General features: G+C 41.1%; 1 protein-coding gene across 4 annotated transcripts in view; it reads right to left on the bottom strand.

Moving 5' to 3' along the window:
• The window catches only part of MYO1B (myosin IB), a 190823-nt gene that overhangs the window by 19105 nt on the left and 154714 nt on the right, over positions 1 to 17004 (bottom strand). For 2 of the 4 annotated variants that reach the window (XM_030326153.1, XM_030326152.1), the window contains exons 17-24: positions 16273 to 16499; positions 13133 to 13333; positions 11406 to 11499; positions 10393 to 10542; positions 7163 to 7231; positions 4863 to 4949; positions 4530 to 4616; positions 2633 to 2719 (exon numbers count right to left, since the gene is read on the bottom strand). In XM_030326153.1, the coding sequence (XP_030182013.1) occupies positions 2633 to 2719; positions 4530 to 4616; positions 4863 to 4949; positions 7163 to 7231; positions 10393 to 10542; positions 11406 to 11499; positions 13133 to 13333; positions 16273 to 16499 (1002 nt within the window). The remainder of the gene's footprint in view (positions 1 to 2632; positions 2720 to 4529; positions 4617 to 4862; positions 4950 to 7162; positions 7232 to 10392; positions 10543 to 11405; positions 11500 to 13132; positions 13334 to 16272; positions 16500 to 17004) is intronic. The other 2 variants (XM_030326154.1, XM_030326155.1) reach the window with 2 other exon arrangements.

The following is a 17004-nucleotide window of genomic DNA, read 5'->3' as shown; positions in this document are numbered from 1 at the left end:
GGAGGGGCAGAGAGAGAGGGAGACACAGAATGGGAAACAGGCTCCAGGCTCCGAGCCATCAGCCCAGAGCCTGACGCGGGGCTCGAACTCACGGACCGTGAGATCGTGACCTGGCTGAAGTCGGACGCTTAACCGACTGCGCCACCCAGGCGCCCCTATATGCCTATTTTTAAATGAAGCACTTCGCACGAAAAATTCAGGCTACATGTTTCTCTTCAAGTTTTCTAAGATCTAGCAACGGTGAGCCCCATTCCCACATGACAAAGACGAGACCACAGGAGCTGTGGCTGCCTTTATGAGACAGGATGCTCCACACTGCTCAGGGCCCCATCCTTCCTGATCCACCTTCCATCTGCTACTTCCCTCATCCTTGTGACCTCCCTGGTCCCATGGGACATGTAAGCGCCAGACCCATTCTCTACGCTTATGGATTATTACGGTTTAAAATTTTTTCCAGGGGCACCTGGGTGGCTCAGTCGTTAATTAAGCATCCGATTCTTGGTTTCGGCTCAGTCATGGTCTCACAGTTCATGAGTTTGAGTCCTGCCATCAGGCTCTGCGCTGACAGTGTGGAGCCTGTTTGGTTTCTCTGTCTCTCTCTCTCTCTCTCCCTCTGTCTCTGTCCCTCCCTCTCTCAAAAATAGATTTAAAAAAATTTTTCCCCCAGATACCACACAGGAAGTTCCTCCTTTTGTTCATATTCTATGGTACTGATTATCCTTTCTCCTTTAGCCAAGGAGTTGATAGATTCAAATCTCAAACTAATAAAGTTAGAAGGGACAAAGGGAAGAAAAATGGTACCTTTTAATTGGCTCCTGGAATTTTAATAGCATAGGGAAGCAGAGAAGTTAGAGTAAGGTTTCATGTGAACATATCCATAGAAATATACTGGAAGTCCTACCATATGTAGTTGAATGTCATTGTAAGCGAGTTCACTGCAACATGCTTTTTGATATTCACAGGAATATTTCCCCTGAAATATTCTCCAGAAATACAGCTATAAATAGAAAAGGCTGACGACACGTTCACATATAAAATGGGCTCCCCCTCACGGGCCCTGGCAGTCCAAAAATGATCCACTGAACTTTGTAATCAATTCCACAAGAACCTAATCACATAAAAGGGCAAAACTACTGCTCTTATCAACATTATTCTTTAAAAAACACTAGCACAAAATTATTACATTCTTGGACTTCAGAGAAGTTTAATCTTATTTCAGAACAATGATAATGGTGACATATTAAAATACTTCTGTTTTATTGGAAACCGGGGGGGGGGGGGGGCAGTTACATCTAGAGTAGGGCCCGTTAACTTCAGCTCCAACACCATTCACCTACAAACTGAATTTGATTTATAGGTTACTAGCATACACCCCTAAGATGGAAAGATTTTCTGAAATTATATGCAGTGAGTTAAACCCAGAAACTGAAGACAAATGTGATTCTGCTGGTAGATATTATACAGGGTAAAAATCCTGACTCAATGTTTGATTCCCTCCTTTTATGAAAATCAGGATGCAAATCAGAACAAGTGAGTAAAATGGGAAATAAAATCCTTTAAAAAAAGTAGTTCTAGAACTTGTTTAGAATTCTTGAAATGGAACATCTTAAATTCATACTTAAGTTACTTCTTAAGTACTTCAAAAATTACTTGATGAATATTCAGTATAATCAAAAAGGTTAATTCACTGAAAGTTTACAGGCTAAATTTTCAGGGGAAAATGCAGATTACTCAAAAGCAGAACATACAGATACTGCTGATGCTGTTTAGATTCAGAGTCAGTGGCTTCCTGGATGGTAAATATTTAGAAGAAGATGAATGGTTATAGCAAAAATAATAAAGAGGAATAGTGTCAAATAGGGGCCTAATTATTCCTAAAAGACAATATGGATGGTACCTTAAGGTGATGAGTTATTGAATAACAGGAAGACACCATCTTTACACTGCCCGAAAGTTGTTCTCAATGGCAAAAAGTTGTTTCTGGGGCTCAGTCATGTTTACTTACGCATATCTTGCCTAAAGCAGTAAGCACCACTTTGAAATAAACCCTACCCTACATTAAAAGGCATTTGAATCTATAAAGTTCTCTTTAATCCGAATGAGCGACTGCTGGTCTTAATTGCCAAAATCTGTACTTTTAATGCAAAACCCTTTGGTTTCTAAGCTGAACAATTAGAATGGCGGTCACTTTGTAGAACACTCTGCTCCAGGAGCCATCGTTGGAGCAGGATAGGCAGACAAAGGGAAACAAAAGCCAGATATCCCCTGGCTGGCCACTGTAGACCATGGGTCAGCTTTTAGCTCAACTACTGTAACTCTGTCTCATGAATTAAAAACAAAAAACAAAACACAAACTTCATCTTCATAAAGATAACACAAAATAGGACTTGGATAACAAAATGTCTTATTAGATGCTTTAGATACTTTAAACCTATTATTTAAAGAAATACACAACAACATCAGAAAATATTAGTGCACAGGTTTGTTCTCAAAAAGAAATGGAATTAGGCAAGGTGACACTGTAAAAGACTGTGCAGACCATAAGCAAGCATCATCAATCATTTTCTCCGGGTTAGTAAGTGCTAGGCTTCATTGAGTTCACCGTGGACAGAAAGAAGGGGTGGGGAAGTACCTTTAGTCCAAGCCAGTAAGCCCAAATGACAGCGACTGCATGCTTACGCCTAGCCTCCTCCTTCAAGCGTTTCAATTCCCTTCGAGCCTAGAACGTTTTAGATAGTAAATAAAAGAGACGGCCCAATGCAGACAGCACAAATGACCAGAAGAAGATACCCCACCAAACAGAAGAGCCAACTTATGAATAAGGATTTCAGAATGATAGAAGAATAGGGCATAATCACTTAAACCCAAAGAATCCGCGTAAGTCTAGTGCAGTCCTTTGTATGTTTAGTGCACTGAGCCTCTGTTCCAGAGGAAGGCCATCTATATGGTACCGGAGGTAAGCCACGCCTCTGCCCCCCTACTTCCAGTTTTCCCTTTTTCCTCCCTCCTCATTCTCTCTCCTTCTTCTATTCTCCACACTCTCTCTCTCCCTTATCCAAGCCTTAGAGCTGTGAGTGGCACCTAGTGACTTCAGCAGACTTCCCTTTGCTGCCAGTACCCAGGACTAGAGAGGCTAGGAATTCCTGTGTTCATTCATTTGGACGTACAAAAAGACAACTCTTGTGAACAACCATTTAGAACATGGAAAGAATAAAGTTGTTTCTTTCCCATTAGCAAATTAGAAGTAGCACATATCAAAATTCAGTGTGAGCTAAGGCCCTGGACAGTGAAATACACTGAAGCAAGATAAAAAGTGAAACGACTTATGGTTTAAAAATTAATCTTAGGGAACAGTCAATCTGAAGCATGCTACTTTGAAAGATGAAACATGCAGTGATTTTTCACCGCTTTTGGTACTCAGACTGGGAAATGGGCTACCTCAGTGGGGAAACCCCAGGGATAACTGTCTAAGAGTCCTTCTGCCTCAGCTAGGACATTTCCCTCTGATTACTAAAGGAACTAGCCTGTTCGTCACAGATTTTTCAAGGGGGGGGACACAAATGAACAGCTCTGGTAAGTTTTTTTGGCAAATTAAGATCCTTATACAGGCAAATGTTGACTTTTCTCATTTTTCTCACAAGATGGACTTATAATGCTGACAAGGTAAACTTAAAAACATAGGATTATATTGATATTTATGTTTCTAACTGGAATACACATTTTTAGCAGAGATGACCTTTGATTTTCTAAGTAACAAAAACATCTAAAAGTCTCGTCCCTTGGGGTATGTGAAATGTTCACAGAGCCCACGACTCTGCCTGGGGATTAGTGAGAGTATTTCAGGAGGCCTTTGTTTCTGAACACAAACAGCTGAAGCTGAAATTCTTGGGATTCTTCAGCGGCAATGATAGCTAGCTTTGCATGAACACAGCTTTCTGTTCAATCACAAATGATCATTCTTTTCGCATACAATATTTTGCTTATAATAATCAATGGCGGCCACAGTGAGCCTAAAAAACAATTTCATTCGTGGATTAATATTTTTTAAGGCATGCGTTAAAGGTGTTCTTCCTGTCACCATGTTGCAGAAGACCAACTGAAGCCCAAATCTTAACATTCCCAACATGCCCCTCCAACCCCCCACCCAACAAAAATATCTCTAGAAAACTGCTGGTATATGCTGGGGGGCGGGGGGAGAGAAAAGGGAAGGAAAAAAAAAAAAAAAACAACGAAACATGCATGTTACTTGAGGGTTTTTTTTTGTTTTTGTTTTTGTTTTGTTTTGTTAAACAGCAACTGGACCAGTGCCTCATTAATAAGCAATTAGTGTTTTTGGCCTACACATGCTTAGGGCTCCTACTAACGTGCACTACTACACTACCACATCCAGGTTTATTCGATCCGGCGGCTAGGACATGCACCGGGGTGAGGCACTGTTAACTGTAGGCATTCACCCCCTGACAGGCTAAAGATACAAACTGGTTATTGCCGATTCCGGGACGGAGTAATGGGATGTGCGAATCAAGTACCTTAGATCCGAGCCAGTAAGCCCAAATAACTGCAATAGCATGTTTATTCCTAGCCTCCTCCTTCAGCCGGCTCAGTTCCCTTCGCGCCTGTGATGCATTTGAAAAGGAGTTACAGAAAAGTTTAAGGCAGGAAAGGTTACCGCTGGTTCCCAAAGGAGAGAGAAGAAAGACACCGGTCACCATCACACAGCAAACGCGAAAGCGTGTGCCACCACCCCACACCAAAACGTCAGAGAGAGAGAGACAGGTAAATGCGTGCTCAGTAGCTTAAGCCAGTGAAACAATTTCTGACACCCGCCCCCGCTGCCTTCCAGGGGGCAGTGTCTGGCCTACCTGGGTACCATGCCAATAGGCCGCGATGGTGGTGGCTGCCTCCTCACAGCGTTTTTGGTGCTTCAGTTCCCGCAGGATTTTTCGGGCCTAAGGTGAAGAATCACCCAGAGAAAGTAGGAAGTTAACAAAAAGTGAGATGCCATACTGGTTGAAAAACATACTTGCAGAGACAGTCATAACATCCACTGTCAAGCGAAAGATCTATCGTTGAAAGAAAGGAAAAGGGGACATTGCTTATTCGGCCTAAACGGACTATGAGAAGGTAGTAAGTAAAGAGGTCACTAAGCACAGCAGTGTGGCCCCCATTCAGACCGAGACAGCGGCCTCCTGTGCCCTAACGTGGGACATGAAGAAATGTGAGCACGAGCCATAGAAGCTGGTGCACGTCAGATGGAAGGAATAGCTCTTGGGATGCGGTCGGAGGATCTCCAGTGCTCCAAAACCCATTTACCACCTTCATCATTGTTGTACACGACGTCACCTCAGCTGTACTTTTTATGCAAAAGAGATGTTTAAAAACTTGCTAAAGAAAATCTCATTAGGGGGCGCCTGGGTGGCGCAGTCGGTTAAGCGTCCGACTTCAGCCAGGTCACGATCTCGCGGTCCGTGAGTTCGAGCCCCGCGTCGGGCTCTGGGCTGATGGCTCAGAGCCTGGAGCCTGTTTCCAATTCTGTGTCTCCCTCTCTCTCTGCCCCTCCCCCGTTCATGCTCTGTCTCTGTCCCAAAAATAAATAAAAAATTTGAAAAAAAAAAAATTTAAAAAAAAAAAAAAAGAAAATCTCATTAGTCCAAAACCAGTGGCTTCTCCCAGGCAGTTACCAGAAACTGATTTTATGGGGGCCCGGAGGACATGTTGGTTGGGAGGTGGGCTCGGAATGTCTGAAGGCTCTAGACTGGAGACACGGACCCATGATCCAGTAATAAGGTCAAAGAAGGACAGGGGCGCCTGGGTGGCGCAGTCGGTTAAGCGTCCAACATCAGCCAGGTCACGATCTCGCGGTCCGTGAGTTCGAGCCCCGCGTGGGGCTCTGGGCTGATGGCTCGGAGCCTGGAGCCTGTTTCCGAGTCTGTGTCTCCCTCTCTCTCTGTCCCTCCCCCGTTCATGCTCTGTCTCTCTCTGTCCCAAAAATAAATAAAAAACGTTGAAAAAAAAAAAAAAAAAAAGAAGGACTTGCAGGCAGTGATTTCACTTACTCTATGTGCTTGCATTTATATTCTGGCATTTACTATCGTACAGCCGCCAAATTGACCCATGGCCTAGACAAAGGTCGATCTATGCTACTGGACTCCCGGCCCAATGTTGTACCCTCTGAAGGGGTTCTGGGCCTGGGAATTGTCTTGAAGTAGCTCCTCTGCATTAGCCCACTCCACAGAAATCTCCCAGTAGGAAAGTGGTCAGAATAGGCTCTGAAGGTTCTTTGACTTAGAGCAGGGACAGTAAACTTTCTGCAGAAGGCCAGATGGTATTTTTGGCTTTCCCGTTTATAGGTCTCTATCACAGTTACTCAACTCTGCTGTCAGAGCGCTAAAGCACAAGATGTATTTACACACAAGATGTAAATAAATAAGCAAGGGTCTGTACCAATAAAACTTTATTTATATGAACCTTGTACTTATATTTGTATACATATTTATATACATTTTATATTTGTATATATATTCACATGAAAGTAGTATTCCATATAATTTTTACATGTCATGAAAAGTTCTCTCTGTTATTTTAAACAATGCTTTAAGAACATAAAAGCCATTCTTCCTTCTGGGGTTGTACAAAAACAGGCATAGGCTGTGGACTGCTGACCCCTGAACCAAGCCTTGCAGCCAGGATCTGGAACTAGGTGATGGGTACACTGTGATCCCGACTAGAATGGCCAGAGCTCAGGATGTTTGGATCATGACAGGGCAGCCCACAAGATGGTCACCAGGAAGTTATGGAAGGACTTGGGCCGGGCAGGACGCACAGGTGCAGAGGCAACAGTGTTGACAGACAGCCTTCTGGACTACCACTTCCCTTGCAAATGGGGGGCAAGAGGATATTGAAATCATGTACGGTATTATTTCAAGACTTCCTGCTTCGAGAACAAAGCTCTTGAGAAGAGAGCCAGTTAGAAGGATGCGGCCAAGACATGGTCACAAGGGCCCTAGTGTAGCCCATAATATTTATTCTTTCCATCTGACTGTTTACAGGGTAGGCAGGAGATGAGGAGCTCCCCCCTGCAGGGTGACCTTAAAGACATCATCCTCCTTTGTGAAGAACTTAAAAACCCCCAATAAATAAGGCTCACTTCTTTTAAACTCACCTTCCAACCCCGGATATAAGACTGAATTACCAAGGCAGAACTCTTTATCTGTTGATACCTCTTTTGTTGCTGTGGGACAAAAGGGGGAGATTGTTACCAGTTCTGTTTACACATCTATAATACCTATACTGCAAGAACTGAGACAGAGTACTTGCTCACTTAGTGCAATTAACCCTTAATCTCCCATATTCCTCCTGGGAACCAATATGTAAAGAAACCAAAATATCAAACAATCCAAAATTATTACAGTTAATCCGGAGTATGTTTCAAGGGTGCTAAATATAATTAAATGAGTATCACTTGAATTGAACTAAGAGGCTATACAAGTGACTCCAACTCCATTCCTACACTCAAGGACTTGCACTGGGTACCAATCAGCAATGTAAAATAGAAACCACATCCTGGGAGGGTCAGGTGAGCACCAAGTAGGTTGAGATACAGCCAAAGTTACTTCCAGGCGGGGAAGGTTAAAGAAAACCCAGTGTGGCAGGCCATGCATGTGGGCACGGCAAGATCAATGCCCAAAGGCCCTTTTTACTTCTACTCGGAAGAGTGGAGGCCACTGGAATACCATCCATAGAAAAGTGAGCTCGTATTGTATTTAATGTGGAATATTCACCGGCATGTCAGCATCTGTGATGAAATTTCACAGCTTTTCTAACCAAGCCATGAAGTCATGCTGTGCCTCTCTCACTTTGGAAATGCTGGATTGCTCAGCTCCCTTTTCTGAGTGGGACACATGCCTTCCAGCCCTCTAGGCTAGATTTGGGAAGCTCAGAGGAAACAGAGTGATGTTATCAACACATGAGCAGCAGAACAAAAGAGAATGCCAGACAGACAAAGAGAACCCTAGGACTTTGGACAAATCACTACCTCCTCTGGACTTCGGTTTCCTCATCTGTCAAATGAGGAGCTAGAAACTCGGCAAGATTCCTCACAGAGCAATATTCCGTGGCTATAGAAAAAACTATATCTATGATATCTGACCATCACTTCTGACATGCATCTGATACCTTGATGTTTTCTTCTGAAGTTCCTAAATGGCTTGAAAACAACTCTATCTTACTTTAAAATTCATCTCACCTGGGTGGCTCAGTCAGCTGAGCGACCAGCTTTGGTTCAGGTCATGGTCTCACGGTTTTGAGATCATGGCTCACGTCAGTCTTGTGGCCTCTGCACAGAGCCTGCTTTGGATCTTCTACCCCCTATCTCCCCATCCTTCCCCCACTCATGCTCGCTCGTGCTCTCTCTCAAAAATAAACCTTAAAAAAATTCGTCTCATAGAGCTATAAAATATAACAGAATATGGATTTTAAAATAATCAGCAACTGGAAATGGACATTCAGAAAATCTTTGAGTTATTTGGTTGAGAAAAAAGGTTGAGTTTAATCACTAGCTTGGATAACATGTAGTTAACTGGTTGAGATATTTAATTCAAATTCTAAAACAGATGCAACTAACACTAGAGCGAAATTAATACCTTCTCTAAAAGTTGGGTTTATTATTTGTTTCTATTCTCCCAATTAATACTAGTTATAACTCACCATCATGAGCTAATGATACATTATATGGTGGCTCCTTTTTTCACTTGGAGATATAAAAGTTCTATATAGGGAGGGAAGGTAAAACAGCACCTGCTCTCTTCGTTCATTGCTTTGTTTCTTCTCATCCCTCTAATGAAATGCCCCCTTCCAGAGGGTATTCCTTGACCATACTATCCAAATTTATATCCTATCTCCTCACTATTCTTTATCTCAGTAATCTGTTTCCTTCCCAGCTGACTACAGTCTATAATTGTTCTGATTATTTACTTGCTTACATGCATATTGCTCATCACTAGGTATGAACTCTATGAGGTCAGGCATCAGTTTTGTTCATGTTGCTATCCCCAGAGCCTGGCAGAGTAGGTATTCCAAAAGTATTTGTTGAATTCAAGATAGATGAATTCACTACACTTTCCAACTTGGATTTTCTTAATGATATGCAAACAAAAAATGACGAAAAGGGTTCCCTGACCACTGGCTATGTGTTGGTCCTTCCTTTCTCAGGCAAATATAAAACAGAGCATTATGAATCTGCAGAAGAGCCAAGTGCCACTACTGTGTACACAGAAGAGAATCCACCACAGACAGGTTAGTGACAACAGTCCTCTGTGCCTCTGCAGAATACGTATGAATGAATCTCTCATCGTGGCTGGATAGGTTCATACGTGAACAGCTGTAGTACCATTGGCTGTACCCTTTCAAACCATTTTAAGGATACTCTCTTAAAGCTGAAGCAGTTTTTTTTTCCTTTGGCTTCATCATTTAAATATCTCATTAATTTCTCAAACGTGGACATATTCCACTAAAATGTATTACATGGGAATAGGTCAGCAAAACTGTGTCCTGATTATACACTGCTTCATAGCAAAACTTTCCCAGAGCAGAAAAAGAGAGTATCCTAAAGGAGATGTGATTGCAAATTCAATTCATCTTCCGATTCTTTAGAGAAAAAGCACAGAATAAAAAAGCACTCAGAAGTAGTGTTCTTATCACAAAATTCACTTGTGAGAACACAGCCTAAGTTTAAGCCAACCTAAAGGCAAACCTTCAGATTTCCCTCAAACTTGTTATGCCTCCAATGAAATATCTATAATCAAGTGAGAAACAAAATTCCCAAAAGAAATTCCATGTCAATTAACTAAACATGCTTTATTTGTAAGTCTTTTCCCATAGATAATAGGGCCAGCAATCTGAGGACTAAAGGAAATCCAATCCTTTCACCAAATCCAGAATTCTACTAAAATGTGGCATCAGTTTTCTGGAATTAAGCCACTTTCAGTGCTGCTACAATACATGGAAAACAGCCAATTATTTTGGAAAACTGAGCCTATCCCATGAAAAGGGTTAAATGACACCGTCTCTTCTAATCCGATGAGCAAATTCAAGATTTAGATTTCCCACTATGTGGACCTATATCACTGGAAGGCAGTGTGATATACTCAACTTGAGCTATGAAATAGTCCTGGATTCAAACCTTATCTTTGCCACTTAGCAGCTGCGTGACCACGGGCAAGTTACTCAACGGCTCATGCCTTAGTTTTCCCACCTTTAACAAAGGTACCACAAAAGCACTCAATTTATGAGGTTGCTGGGAGGACTGAATACGTAAAACTTACACGCAAAGTACATAACAAATACTAGCCAATGAGCATCATTCTTACAGAGTAAAAGGGTGGAGGCTCTTACCGCGTATCTCCTGTACCAGGCAGCTATCACGATTTGGCTTTTTCTCATTAGGAGGAAGTGGGTACGACATTTCCACCCCCGATAAATCTTCTGAATGAGAGTGGCCAAGTCCTCAAGACGCTGCTTCCTCAGGTCTTCTAGCTTGAATAACTAATAAGAAAAGATAGCTGGATTTATCAAAACTCTACCAAAACCTTATGACATACATGAAAGACATCCCCAGGCGGAAAAATGTCATGATGTTAAAGTCAACCCCATCTGAGGAAAACAATGAATAACTGTCTTGGTTATGGATGATATGGATAATAACCCATGAGAAAACTCTTTACATGAATTCATACAAGATCACTATTTATCTTAGGTGATATAGAATTTATGACAAATCAGAGAAGGGCCGAACTGGGCACTTAGATTTACCTTTACTCTACCCAGGAGAATGCAACTGTTACGGCAGGGAAGTGCTGATAAGGTCTCTGTTTAACAATTCAAACATTCTTCCAGATTCTCCAAATTTCCAAATTACCAAAAACACTGTTGTATTCGTTATACTTCATGCTAATTCATTTATAAAAAAATGCTCCCTTGGACGTTCCTAAGTAGAATTTTAAGCTTAAAATTTTCAGCTTAAAATTTTTTTAAATATGAGTGCTTTCATGTACCTCAAAATAATAGGGCTGGCTGTCTTTCCTAAAATTATTGCATAATTCAGGTATTATAAATACAGACTGAATTTACCTCTGATTCCTATGAGTTAAGAAGGTTTTATTGTTGTAACAACAGTTCCTTTATGATTTATGAAGTGTTGTACAATCTAAGATTTTGATGTTTCATAAGCAAATACACGTGTTCTTTTAATGCCCCCTACTCGCCCATCCTCTCGGACATTTGCAGAAAAAACTGAATGAGGCACTATCGGCAGCATCTTGGGTAATGTTATGAAGTTAAATATCCTTTAAGAACTTGCCTATATGATTATAACATAAGTTCAGTCTGTAAAGGTTTGGGTTACGTACTGTTCTTGGGTTCCGGATGAATATCTTTGATCTACCAAAGGAGTACTCTTCTACAGGAATCTCTAACTCATTAAAGAGAACCTCCACGCCGGCCCTATAAAAATAAATAAAAATAGTTTTCTGAATTACAAAAAGAGGCTATCTTCTCTGAAATCACAGTATCAGGTTCTCAGTGGTATAAAATAATAGCTTTCTTTCCAAGTATAATTGGTCTTTTAGTAAGCAGCCTTCTATCAAAGAATCTTCAGACTGAATTCCACGAATTAAACCAAATCCAGGTAACACTAAAAAAGTAAATTTGGGTTCAGAACTATGCAGTCTAAGACAATAGGGTATTAAAACCGTATCTTGATTTCATTAGCAGAGGTAATCTTTGAATCAGATACACTCATCACAAAGCACCAGCCAGAACCCGGAGGGTGTGTAAGAAATTCACACCTATTTTGAATGCGCATGGTTAATTCTCCAAAATATTTTTAATATTGCGCCTCCGTGCCTCACAGTGTGGGCAGGACCCAAGAAGAGAGCGCTAAGTGCCAGACCAATGGGGTGTCATGAAGCATAGGCCTTATGTGGTAGGAGCGAGGCCTGCCTGAACTTGGCTCTGACTTCTCCATCCTGGACCCCGGTTTCAACAGCAATTTCTAACTAAACTTTATCCCATCAACCTATGGCCTAGGTGCCAGGCAGGGAGTGAATACATGTTCTGACCTGGAAATTAGCAGTGGGAACAAACAGTACCCACATTCTATATCATCTGGGTATTGAATTTTGTAGCAGAGACCCCATCATATGTCTGGAGTTCATCTCCTCGTAGTAAAGGGTGAGTGTCTAATACTATTGATGTCCCTATTAAAGGCCAGTCCAGTGAGAATGTGGACGCGATACCAGTACAGTGAAATCAAATCCCTAGTCTCTGCACAGGCCCGTAAAAGAGGCACGTTGGCCTTCCTGTGGCAGTTGGGAGAGCTTCTACAACCTACAGAGAAGGGGCAACTCCTCTGACTGGTGAGGGCAGAAGAAAGACCACCAGACAGGCAAAGCCCACTTTCTCTTCTGCAGCAGCCCCCCCCCCCCCCCACAACCAGCACACATATTCTCTCTGCATGTGGAGAGCTCACAGGGGCTCCTCCATGGGATGGGCCTGTAGTGGTCCAGCGCTCTGTCTGGGACTGGAGGGCTAAGTACAATTCGGGGAAGATAAACTGAAAGCCCATGGCCCAGATTCTGCCATATTCTTCAATCCCGCTTTATCAGCAATAACACCGACTCTCTGAGTCCAATCTGCTCCTATATCTATTTCTCCATGGGTGCGGACCTCGTGCAAAGAGAAAGACCCTCACCCCCACCCACTGTCTGTCTCTGGGGTTAATTCCCTACAGAAAAAAACCAAAAGGGTGAGAGCACTGATCCGAGACACCTCTAACTCTACCCTTTTATGATTCTACACAAATATACTTAGCAATTACAGATCCCTTCCTACTAACTTGCCACAGCGTATTTTTAAAATTCGTGGATTGGATAAGCCCCATCCAAACCTTACAATCGAGACCTCTATAATCAATCAATAATTAATACAAAATGGTATCCTGATGGAAGATGGTCCAATACAGAGGTTACATCCAACTTTCCATCAAATTCTGTATATTAACAGCATGTGAAGAAAACAGCATGTTATTTGTATCCTTTATAACTTCATTATTAAATGTAACCAATGAATTTCTTACCTTGCTGGTCCTTTCCAATGAGGCCATGTTTGTTTACAAAGCATTTTGTATCTTTCTAGGCAAGGTTCATAGGCCTGCCTGAAGGCATAGCCTGCCCTCCTGACTCGGACATTCTCCAGAAGTCCCAGGTACCTGATCTGATGACACACAAGAGCCTCGTTGAAGATGTGTGCCGCTTTTTTATCATTTGGTTTGATGCACCTAAAAGATTACAAAGATTTTAGGTTTTAAACTCTGTCTCTTACGGATATATCTGTCTGTGTTTTATAAAATATAGTATATAGTTATTTACTGCTTGGGATAATTATTTATTATTCTTGGGTAACCTAGTCATTGCTTTTGAAATTATTTCAAATCATTTTACAGAAAATATGTGACATATATGTGAGTTAAAAAAGAATAAAATGCCAACCCATAAAATAAAATGGATGAGTATCACTGACATTTTGTTGACTGAAATAAGTTTGACATAAAAGAGTACACTTTTTATATGAAGTTCGAGGAAAATAAATCTGTGGTTAGAAACCAGTTTGCTGTTACCTCTGGGGAGAATTAGAGGTACAGATCAACAGGGAAGGGGCATAAAGGAATCTTATGGGATGATGGAAATGTTTTGTATCTTGGTCCAGATGGGGTTAAAACTTAAACAAGCTGTACAATGAAGAGTCATACACTTTACTGTATTGTATGTGTATTAGATACTTCAGTGACATTATTAAAAACACTGTTGTCTCCCTATAACCCCATATCTCCCTCCTTTTCAAAAAAAATTTTTTTTAATGTTTATTTATTTTTGAGAAAGAGAGAGAGAGAGACAGAGTGTGAGCAGGGGAGGGGCAGAGAGAGAGGGAGGCACAGAATCCGAAGCGGGTTCAAGGCTATTAGCTGTCAGCACAGAGCCTGATGGGGGGCTCAAACCCACGAACTATGAGATCATGACCCGAGCTGAGGTCGGATGCCTAATGGACTGAGCCACCCAGGTGCCCCTCTCCCTCCTTTTTAACAGGGCATTTTGCTGCTCAAAGAAAGACAACATTTCCCAGCCTCCTTTGCAAGCAGGTGTGGCCATGTGATTAAAACTGTGGCCACTAGGATTATAGCAGAATTAATATATGGCACTTCCGAAAGTGTCTTTAAAAGGAAGGGGCTTGCATTCCCTTTGTTCTTCTGCTAACTGCTCATTGGGAATGTAGCCATGGTGGAGAGCCATCTTTGACAATATGGATGAGAGAAACACCCTGGGAATCACAGAGCCACAAAACAAAGATGTCGTATTAGCCCTGGAGTCCTTATACTCAGAAGTTACATAAGAAATAAATGACAATCTTGTTTAAGCCATTGTTATGTTTGGATCTTATGGAAGCAACCTCTGTATCTTCATTAACACTGCTGCTAAACATTTATGGCTACATTTGCCTACCTACAACTGTTAAATAAATTCTACACACATATGTAATAGGTGAACAATTAAATCTTATGACCTCAGTGTTTTTATGCTTCTCCTTTAACATTTATAAAAATAATGTCCACTCTTTGGCTTAAAAATAGACAACCAGGGGGTGCCTAAGTGGCTCAGTCTGTTAAACGTCCGACTTCAGCTCAGGTCATGATCTCATGGTTCGTGGGTTCAAGCCCATGTCCGGCTCTGTGCTGACAGCCCAGAGCCTGGAGCCTGCTTCAGATTCTGTGTCTTCCTCTCAAAAGTAAATAAACATTAAAAAAAAAAAAAAAAAAACAGACAACCAGATCAGTGGAACAGACTAGTGTGTTTAGACTTAGACTCTTACATGTGCTTTCAACTGAATTTCAATAAAGACATCAAGATAACTGAATAAAAAATAAGAGTTTTTTTTCTTTTCAATATATGATGCCAGAGCAACAGGTTATCTATATGGAAAAATATGGACCTTAATATGAAATTTGAAACTACAAAGACTCTAGGAAAAAATATGATAATATTCACAAACTTGTAGTTCATTAAGACTTCTTAGAAATACATTAAAACCACTAAAAGGGAAGGGGAATGAAGGAACAATTCTGGGGTAACAGAGTGTTCCATATCTGGACCAGGGTGGTGATTGCCAAAGTGTATACATACGCTTGTGAAAAAAATAACTGAGCTGTTCACCTAGGATCTGTGCATACCATGTCACGTAAATTATTATTAAGTAATGATTTTTTTAAAGTCCACTTAATTGAGAATAACAAAAGCAACTGACCACAGAAAATTTCCTTTTTTTTCTTTCTTTTTTGAAACTAGGATCTTTAACCAATATATGCTCCAACCTGACTGATTGCAATCAAACCAGGGGATTCTGACTCTTTACATTTGTTACTAATATCAATATTTGGTAAACAAGCCAGACACAAAAACGTTCTTCATGCTAGTTTCCTCGCAACTGTATTTTCAAAGGCAATTATGGAAGGTATGTGTGGGTGTGTATGCATTATATGAAATCTGACCTGTTAGACACACATCTCCTATTATCTAGTTCACCAAATACACATATGTAAAACTCTAATCCTAATTGGTCTTTACTGAATCTTGAGACCTAAGATGCCCAGAAAAAGAAAAAAGAGACCAGATGCTTCTTAAGGAATTCTTTCTGTTGCTTTGAAAAATGTAAGATTGTCTGGGGAGTCATTCCTTTCTTCAAATCTACAAGTCTCCTAGGAAAGAAAGAGGCACATATTTTCTAACACCAAAGTTCTAACTAAAGCCCCGCTTGCTTTAATGCTGCATTCTAAGTTAATGTAACAAGAATCCAAAACGAATCCAATAAAGAGTATTATGCAAAACCCTTACCAGAAAGAAAGCATACATTTCTGAATTTGTCATTAAACAAAAAAGAGATACAGAAAGTTAAGAACCCTAGGAGCCAACAATGAGATTTCATTAAATATCTATTCCCATCCCACACCACACTTTTTTCCCCCATTCTGAAATTCCTTACTTGAAGGCAGGTAAAGGGCACTGGAGTATTTTTTAAGTAAACCCAAGATACCACATTATTCGACGTGTTAAGAGCTTCAGTTATCCTCTGCTGGGGCTAATTCAGATTAAGGCAAACAGGAAAATGATCTTCCTTGAAAGTGCCTTCATGATGAACTTGTCAGAGAATTTTATGTGCCAAAAATACCTAATGTAGTTTGGATTCTTGGTCTGCAGGTTTTTCATCAGCGTGGCCACGGATGCCTTGAACTGAGAGCCTGCTGTAGGAGGCCTTTTCAGGTTGATCTTGGCTGGGTTCCCTTCCGGGAACAAAGACTTGATGAGGGTGTGGCTGGCCTTCCACATGGCTTGGGACAGGTCTCGATACAGAAGGTCATTGTTTTTGTCAACAAATCCTTCCACCTGGTACAGCACCTACGAGAAGCACAAGAGACTCCGCAGTTGATAAACTGCACTCCAGAACGTCATATAACCGTTAAAAATATTCCAGGACTATCTCTATTGCCGCCTCCTCTTTCTCCATCAAAAAACCCCCAACACATTAGTCACACTCCTAATACCGAATTAGCCTCCAAGTTTAAATTCCATCTGTCTAAATCACAGAAGAGTTCAAAATAAATTCTATTACCCTTCAGGATTTGCAAGAATAAACTCCAAAAATGCTCTCATAACATTTTCAAAGGATTTTAGGCTTTTTTGGTGTTTGAGCACATTTTTGAGGTTTTACTTTTTTTTTTTTTTTTAAGTTCACATATGCCAATTCTAGTCTTAAGTAGATAGGAGAAAATAGAGATAGCACTGATATTTTCAGACATCCTAGGTGAGCAGAGAAATTGAACAGAAAAGTATCTTTTAGTAACATAAGCTGGCGGGGGGGGGGGGGGGGGGGGGAATAAGTACCAAGTTCCAACTTTTTGAA

The sequence above is a fragment of the Lynx canadensis genome, chromosome C1, assembly GCF_007474595.2.
Source record: "Lynx canadensis isolate LIC74 chromosome C1, mLynCan4.pri.v2, whole genome shotgun sequence".
NCBI classification, from domain to species: Eukaryota; Metazoa; Chordata; class Mammalia; order Carnivora; family Felidae; genus Lynx; species Lynx canadensis.
Note: the sequence above shows the minus strand (reverse complement) of the source record. Positions and strands in the feature narration are given on the sequence as shown.